At 45.3% G+C, this 9,089-nt stretch overlaps 1 protein-coding gene across 2 annotated transcripts; it reads right to left on the bottom strand.

Annotated features, from left to right (window-relative positions):
- Positions 1-547: 547 nt before the first annotated feature.
- LOC311136039 (NF-kappa-B inhibitor alpha-like) lies at positions 548-7,269 on the bottom strand. Of its 2 annotated transcripts, none has more exons than XM_084170105.1 (6): positions 6,399-7,269; positions 6,192-6,309; positions 1,873-2,074; positions 1,640-1,728; positions 1,312-1,467; positions 548-1,088 (listed from the first exon to the last, which is right to left on the bottom strand). In XM_084170105.1, the coding sequence occupies exons 1-6, from the start codon at positions 6,884-6,886 to the stop codon at positions 1,044-1,046; spliced, it is 1,098 nt and encodes a 365-aa protein (XP_084026231.1). In that variant the 5' UTR covers positions 6,887-7,269; the 3' UTR covers positions 548-1,043. The 2 variants fall into 2 exon arrangements, with proteins under 2 accessions (XP_084026231.1, XP_084026230.1); XM_084170104.1 differs by having other exon boundaries at positions 1,234-1,467.
- Between the last annotated feature and the right edge of the window lie 1,820 nt (positions 7,270-9,089).

Below are 9,089 nucleotides of genomic sequence, written 5' to 3' on the forward strand. Positions count from 1 at the left end.
GGTTGCATCACCGCCTGGTTTGGCAACTGCTCGGCCTCCGACCGCAAGGCACTACAGAGGATAGTGCATACGACCCAGTACATCACTGGGGCCAAGCTTCCTGCCATCCAGGACCTCTATACCAGGTGGTGTCAAAGGAAGGCCCTAAAAATTATCAAAGACTCCAGCCACCCTAGTCATAGACTGTTCTCTCTGCTACCGCACGGCAAGCGGTACCGGAGCGCCAAGTCTAGGTCCAAAAGGCTTCTTAACAGCTTCTACCCCCAAGCCATAAGACTCCTGAACAGCTAATCATGGCTACCCGGACTATTTGCATTGCCCCACCCCACCCCACCCCCACCCTCCTCTTTTACGCTGCTGCTACTCTGTTTATTATTTATGCATAGTCACTTTACCTCTACCCACATGTACATATTATCTCAATTACCTCGACTAACCGGTGCCCTCGCACATTGACTCTGTACCGGTACCCCGTGTATATAACCTCACTACTGTTATTTTATTTTACTGCTGCTTTTTAATTATTTGATTTTTGGATTTTTTTCTTAAAAACTGCATTGTTGGTTAAGGGCTTGTAAGTAAGCATTTCACTGTAATGTCTACACCTGTTGTATTCGGCGCATGTGGCAAATAAAATTTGATTTCTACAAGAGATGTGGCCACTAGTGGGTGGGGCCATGATTCGAGTTTGACAGCACACAGCTGAGTCCATGGTTGGATCATTCTCCCATGCTTAGGGTAGGCAACACTAGTCTTGGTAAGCTTAGCTCCAGACACTAAAACCATGTGATCCAACTAATATTAGCTCGCACGCTGCACAATTTAAGGGAACTAATTTGAAGAAGGAACAACTGTGATCAGCTAAATCGAACGACTTAGTTCCTGACTGGGTTGAGAACTGGAGTTCCCCAGCAGCCTTGCTTTATACAATTTACAGGCACACATACATACACAAACCACACACACAAATGCACAATCTACATCTATAGCTTAGCCAAGCAGCAGCGCCATGGCTCCATGTGGCTTAGTGTCCTTGTTCATGGTTAGTGCACTCGTTGTCCATTGATAACAACGTCATCAAACTCCTCCTACAGGAGGAAAACAGAGAGAACAGCAGAGTTAATCGTCATAATAACACTTACAGCCATGAAATGTCAACAAGTTTATGACAGACAAAAAAAGGAAGCTCAAACATGTACAATGCTAACTGTAACTCCCCCAGACCACCCTCACATCTTCGCTCTCCCTCTCCTCCTCTTCATCCTGGGCCTGTGTGTCAGAGGCCCCTCTAGCCTTGAGCAGGGCCTGTACCTCCTTGTTGGGCCTGTGCAGGGCGCAGTAGAGGGCTGTGTGGCCTGCATAGGAGGGCTGGTCTACATTGGCCCCCCCCTGCAGCAGTAGCTGCACCAGCCTGGGGCTCTGGGACTCCACGGCCCAGTGTAGAGGGGAGCGGCCTGAGCCCAGGTCCTGGAGGGGCAGGAGGGGAGAGAGGCATCATCATAACCTTGCTCATTAAGTAAGGGGACCTTTAATAATGAGTTTGATGGATGAAGTACTGAGGCATGTTGGAACCTAGCGGGCTTAGAGGACCCACCCTGTCTACAGCAGTCTGATACAGTAACTCATGTGGGCTACTCACCCTCTGGTTAACATTGGCTCCTGCCTCAATCAGCATGCTGATTATGTCCTCCTTGCCCCTCTGTACTGCCAAATGCAGTGCACTCACCCCTGAAAGAGAGAGCGAGAAAGAGAGAGAGCGGGAGGGAGACATTACAAATAGAGAAACAAAGGTAAGCAGGGATGATAGTTACAGTATGCAGAGTTTCTAACGGTACAATAACTGGCTCCATGTCCTCTGGGTGATCCGTGTACCTGAGTAGTTGGTGACATGCAGGTAGTCAGTGCTCTGGCAGTTGGAGGTGATCTCTCGTACACAGTCCTGCCTCAGCTCCCTGACGGCCAGGTGCAGTGGTGTGTTCCCTCCCCTCTCCTGGACTTCAGCGCTCGCAGCACCCCACAGCAGCCCTCGCACAAACTGGGCCTGGTCCACTATGACAGCCAGGTGAAGGGCAGTCTGACAGACAGAGAGGAAGTAAGGAGGGAGAAGAAAATAAGTGGACGAATAGTAACCAAAGGAGGCGACGTGAGAGGGACAAGAGAAGGGTAAGGAGACCAAGAAAATGGAAGTGGACATGTGTTAATTGCATGTTAGTTTTATTGTCCCATGTGTAAGCGCTTTCCCAACAATGCAGTAATCAATATCAGTAGTAAAATATATACTATAAAATAAAGTAGAACAAAAAATACACCAGAAATAGAAATAAAAATACGAGAAAGTAAGTAAGCTACACTACATGACCAAAAGTATGTGGACACCTGCTCGTCGAACATCTCATTCCAAAATCATGGGCATTAATATGGAGTTGGTCCCCCTTTGCAGCTAAAACAACCTCCACTCTTCTGGGAAGGCTTTCCACTAGATGTTGGAACATTGCTGCGGACACTGATGTTGGGCGATTAGGCCTGGCTCGCAGTCAGCGTTTCAATTCATCCCAAAGGTGTTCGATGGGGTTGAGGTCAGGACTCTGTGCAGGCCAGTCAAAGTTCTTCCACACCAATCTCGACAAACCATTTCTGTACGGACCTCGCTTTGTGCACGGGGGCATTGTCATGCTGAAACAGGAAAGGGCCTTCCCCAAACTGTTGCCACAAAGTTGGAAGCACAGAATCTTCTAGAATGCCACTGTATGCTGTAGCGTTAAGATTTCCCTTCACTGGAACTAAGGGGCCTAGACCGAACTATGAATAACAGCCCCAGACCATTATTCCTCCTCCACCAAACTTTACAGTTGGCACTATGCATTTGGACAGGTAGCGTTCTCCTGGCATCCGCCAAACCCAGAGTCGTCCGTCGGACTGCCAGATGGTGAAGCGTGACTCATCAGTCCAGAGAATGCGTTTCCACTGCTCCAGAGTCCAATGGCGGCAAGATTTACACCACTCCAGCCGACGCTTGGCATTGCGCATGGTGATCTTAGGCTTGTGTGTGGCTGCTCGGCCATGGAAACCCATTTCATGAAGCTCCCGACGAACAGTTCTTGTGCTGACGTTGCTTCCAGAGGCAGTTCGGAACTCGGTAGTGAGTGTTGCAACCAAGGACAGACAATTTTTACGTGCTACAGCACTCGGGAGTCCTGTTCTGTGAGCTCGTGTGGCCTACCACTTCGTGGCTGAGCCGTTGTTGCTCCTAGACATTTCCACTTCACAATAACAGCACTTACAGTTGACCGGGGCAGTTCTAGCAGGGCAGACATTTTACGAATTGACTTGTTGGAAAGGTGGCATCCTATGACGGTGCCACGTTGAAACTCACTGAGCGCTTCAGTAAGGCCATTCTACTGCCAATGTTTGTCTATGGAGATTGCATGGCTATGTTCTCTATTTCATACACATGTAAGCAATGGGTGTGGTTGAAATAGCCAAATCCACTAATTTGAAGGGGTGTCCACATACTTTTGTATATACAGGGTCAGTTCCAGGGTCAGTACCAATACCATATTTACAATGTGCAGGAATACTGACATGGTAGGGCTAGATATGTATAGGGCACAAGAGGTTGGTGGCACCTTAATTGGGGAGGACGGGCTCATGGTAATGGCTGGAGAGGAATTAGTGGAATGGTTTCAAATACATCAAAACACATGGTTTCCATGTGTTTGAAGCCATTCCATTCGCTCCGTTCCAGCCATTATTATGAGCCATCCTCCTCTCAGCAGCCTCCACTGGTATAGGGGTAAAGTGACTTGGCGTTAGGATATAAGATCAACAGAGTAGCAGCAGCGTATGATGATTGTATGCGTGTATGTAGAGTAAGTATGAATGGGTGGAGTGTGTGTGTTGGAGTGTCAGTGTGAGGTTCAATGCAGATAGTCCATGTAGCCATTTTGTTAGCTATTTAGCAGTAATAAATCCCCCATTGTGAAATCCCCATATGCTGGCGTGGCGAATCTCAGTTCAGTAGAGCAGTGTAACACTTAGCTATTAGCAATGCTGGTGTATTTATTAAATCACTTTTTCACAGCATCCCTTTTGATTTAAACCAAACTTTCCATATGTGTTTGCCCACGGAAGAAATGGTCAGAAAGTTACTTTTTGGACCTGAATGCCAAAACATTCAGGAGATAGAGGTGCTCAAAGTTGACCCATTTTGCGTACCACACCATACCATGAAACATGCATATCTTCATCACTGGAAAATATAAATAGTTGAGATTGATATCATCTAAATGCTTACAAACAGGGTTGTCAAATGTTTTGTAATAAAAATGTAACCTTTAACGGCAATTGTAAAATAAAATGTCAACTCCCGATTTTTTTCCATATTTGCATATGTTCTAGCTTACTTAGACCCTGCTTTACATCATCTGAGGTTTTTGTGTTGTGCCAGCCATCGGTTGAGACACAGCATACTCTTGAATACAGGGTGGGTGCAATAATGTGCTGAACAAAAATATAGAGTGCCTTCTGAAATTATTCAGACCCCTTTACTTTTTCCACATTTTGTTACGTTATTCTAAAATGGATTAAATAAAATATTTCCCCCAGCAATCTACACACAATACTCCATAATAACAAAGCAAAAACCGTTTTTTTGAATTTTTTCCTAAAGGACTCTCAGACCATGAGAAACAAGATTCTCTGGTCTGATGAAACCAAGATTGAACTCTTTGGCCTGAATGCCAAGCGTCACGTCTGGAGGAAACCTGGCACCATCCCTACGGTGAAGCATGGTGGTGGCAGCATCATGCTGTTGGGATGTTTTTCAGCGGCAGGGACTGGTAGACTAATCAGGATCGAGGGAAAGATGAACGGAGCAAAGTACAGAGAGATCCTTAATGAAAACCTGCTCCAGAGCTCTCAGGACCTCAGACTTGGGTGAAGGTTCACCTTACAACAGGACAACGCAGAAGTGGCTTTGGGACGAGTCTCAGAATGTCCTTGAGTGGCCTAGCCAGAGCCCAGACTTGAACCTGATCGAACATCTCTGGAGAGACCTGAAAATAGATGTGCAGCGATGCTCCCCATCCAACCTGACAGAGCTCAAGAGGATCTGCAGAGAAGAATGGGAAAAACTCCCCAAATACAGGTGTGCCAAGCTTGTAGTGTCATACCCAAGAAGACTCAAGGCTGTAATCGCTGCCAAAGGTGCTTCAACAAAGTACTGAGTAAAGGGTCTGAATACTTATGTAAATGTGATAATTCAGTTTATTTTTTATAAATCTGCAAACATTTCTAAAAACCTGTTTTTTGCTTGTCATTATGGCGTGTGTAGATTGATAAGGGGAAAAATGATTTAATCAATTTTAGAATAAGGCTGTAATGTAACAAAATGTGGAAAAAGTGAAGGGGTCTGAATCCTTTCCGAATGCACTGTGTATGTGTATGTGTGTGTGTGTGTGCGTGTGTATTTTAAAGAAATTATAAAAACAGTTTGACAACCCGGTTTGTAATCTTTTAAATGATATGAATCTCAACCGTTTATCCATTACAGTGATGAAGACATGGATGTCTCATTGTATGGTGGGGGTATGCAAAATAGGTCAACTTCAACCACCTTTATCTCTTGAATGTATTGGCATTCAGGTCCAAAAAGTCACTGTTCTGAGCATTTCTACAATGGGAAAATATATATGGAAGGTTTCGTTCAAATCAAAAGGGGTGTTGTCAAGTGATTGAATTCAAATGGATTTAACCTACAGCGTTGCTCCCTATTGTATTGGGTTGCGCAATAACAGTCTGTGGGAAGCCAGAAGTTAAATACAATTCCATTTCAACTTACTGTGCCGGTGGGCAGGACGGTTGGTCATTAAAAGGGGGGGAATTTGTTACAAAATATCTAAAGGAATGTATTACTAAACAGACTTCCCAAACGTGGGTCTGTTGTAGACCCACTTCCTCTCTGCTTACCTCATGTCAAAATAAAAGTCCCCCACAAGTTATTCCTTTTTTGTCCACATAAGGCACACTTGCAGGACTTTTATTTTTACATGACGGTTAGCAGAGAGGAAGTCGGTCTACAACAGACCTACATTTGGAAAGTCTTTAATAATACGTTCCTTTAGATATTTTATCGCAAATTCCCCCGTAAATACTCCAGTGTTACTAATGCAGCAGTGTGTCCCTGAGCTTACCTGTCCCAAATGGTTCTGGATGTCCAGGTAAGGCACCCAGCTCCGGTCCAGTGCTATCACCCCCAGAAGGTACTGTACGAAGGCCCAGTGCTCGTGGATAAGAGCCAAGTGAAGAGCCCTATGAGCATAGGAGATGTTTGAGATAACAAGTACAAATAGCCAACAAACTGCTGTTCATCATGTGAATAGTAAGGAGAGGCTGCTCACGTGTCTCCATCCTCAGACACAAAGTTCAGTGTGTTGAACATCTCTCTCCGTCTTTCCTCCTCCGGGCTTGGTGCTGCTTGCCTCCCACTGTCATCCACTGTATCACTGATAACTGGTTCATTCAGGTGCATGGTCCCCAGCCCCTGTGATATACTCCCCATCGTCTCATCTGTAATTGAGTCCCCTATAGCGGAGTCCAACCTCTCTTCACCTCCCGGTGAACTACAGTCCATGGGGCGCTTGTCAGTCTCATCCAGTGATGGGTAGGAGGTCGTGTAAGGAGGGGCCCTGGGCCCCCAGGTTTGGGATGTCTCATTGCTGAAGGGGTCATCCAGACTCAGCGCTGCTCCACTAAGACATTCTAGCCCACTGTCGCACCAATCCTCCGGTGAAGAAGTACCCAGAGCTTCGTGTTTGTCAAGCCCGAAGCGAAGTTCAGGCCGTGTAGTCGGCATTCCAGAATCGCACCTGGGCTGAATACCAGCCATTACGAATACTGTTGCTAGCTAGCTATGCAATTTGTATAGACTCCTTTGCAATAATAGCAATAACAGCTGGTTAGAATTGATGTATATTTACTTTTAGTAGCTAACCTGATAGACCGTTTGCTAAAGCAAAGTAGCAGGCTAGCTGTGCTGTCAAGCTGGCAACTGTCTGCACTAGCAGTTGGCTAGCTAGCAAGTTAAAGTGCTAGGACCAGGCATGGCGCTGCAACTAAGCTCTAACTGATATCATCAAAGTTCATATTTTAAAAGGTTATTTAAGGAGTAAAATAAATGTTACCGTGTTAAGTTGTTTACAAGTCAAGGCGTCTTGCTAAAGAGTTGTCCTGGGGAATTCCCAACCTCTCCAGTCTAATGTTAGAAGGATCAAAATACAGTGAAAGTAGGTCCTGCGCGCATGCGTGTAATGGCATATCTGATTGGTCCTTTATTACAGTACTGCCACAGACTAAAGGGGAAACCTGGTTAGTTACCAGCAGCGCTCTAAATACTACTGTACATGTCTCTGATTACCAGTATCTTCGGTACTGCCATTTTCATATTTACAGTGAGATAGTCAGATAATACATTATTCATTTCATTTTGGCTTCATTCATCTCAGTCAATACATTCCTTTACAGACAATTGCTGGGTTTGCTCTGAAAGCCTGCTTTATATTGCATATGTCTGTCTGTCTTTTGAAGAGCATAATAGTCCAAATGGTCTTGATCCTTGAAACCACCATCAATTAATTTGATTGCATTAACTGTTAGTATCACCGAATGAACAAAGATCACCTGGAGTAAAAGAAAAGAACTAGAAGTCAGATGGATTTTATTAGGATATCGTATCCACATCCACAGGGTGGCGCCAGAGGTGTACACGAAAACCGTAAGCAAAATGATCGTCGACAACAAAAGTTCAGGGACAAACGACGCTCTATTTTTTCTCATGATTCATTACTAATTGCAACTAATTTGTTGAATGCAATAACGGTATGAGATATTCCATTTCCATTTCACAGAAAATATATTTCAGAAAAACCCCAAAAGGAAAATAAGGAAATTCAGCAAAGAAAGATGCTACATGACATGATTATGGTATTTCATGGTTAATTTTGTGTGAAAATGTGTTCAAAGAAACTGCAGGAATACCTGAGTGTCAGAGAATGCAGAGGGTTGTTTGAAGGTGATGAAGGTGTGTGTGTGTGTGTGTGTGTGTGTATGTATGAATGAGAGAGGCACTCAAATCATAACACCTTAACGAATTCTCACCTCCAGTATCACCATCCAACAGAGGAGAAAGAAGTGATAGAGAGAAAAATGACATGGTCTGATGGACATTATGTCAGTCTGAAAAAGAAAGAGCAACAACCCCTTCCATAGCCTGGCATGCAGGTCCTTCTGTGCTGCTCTCTCTGCTGCCCGTGCTAGTAGTACTACTAGCAGTAGCACAGGGCTGATGGATGGCAGCAACCTGCTGTCAGGGGCAATTAGGAAATAAGATTAGCCTGCACCTAATTTATGCAGCCATGTATTGATTTGGAAGGTGAATGTGCATGTATGGGGCAGAGGAGGCTGGTGGGAGGAGCTATTGGAGGACGGGCTCATTGTAATGGCTGGAATGGAATTAATGGAATTGAGTCAAACATGTGGTTTCCATGTTTGATACGTTCCCTTTATTCCAATTCAGCCATTTCAATGAGTCTGTCCTCCTATAGCTCCTCCCACCAGCCTCCTCTGGTGTTGGGGGATGGTTTTAGAGATTGGAGGGAAGGGGTTTAGAAAAAAATGGCTAAGTAAATTATGTCAACCAGCTAGTGGCCCATGGAAAGGCATGTGTACCGTGTAGGGATGGTGGAGGTAGCAGGGTTTAGTTCAGCACAGCACAGCAGCATGTGGCAATGACAAAGATGAACTGCTGCTGCAGATGAACATATGGATAATTAGCATGGGAGCTGAGCTCAGACTGGTCGTCCTGCTCTGTATGTGAGGAGGGGAGAGGAGGCGCTCCCCATGGGAGGCCCATGATTTGGAGCTGATGGGGGAGGGAGGGAGGAGGGAGAGATCACCACTCTACACTACAGCAGCTTTCTGAAAAGTGCTGGCCTTTGCTCTTCTGTGGACATTCTTCAATGCTGGCAGCAGCACAAGAATCCCCTCCCCACCTCTTCTCCATCCTACCTCGACCCCCCTTTCCCCAGATCACT

Source organism: Coregonus lavaretus, assembly GCF_964263955.1.
Source record: "Coregonus lavaretus genome assembly, chromosome: 10".
Taxonomy (NCBI): Eukaryota; Metazoa; Chordata; class Actinopteri; order Salmoniformes; family Salmonidae; genus Coregonus; species Coregonus lavaretus.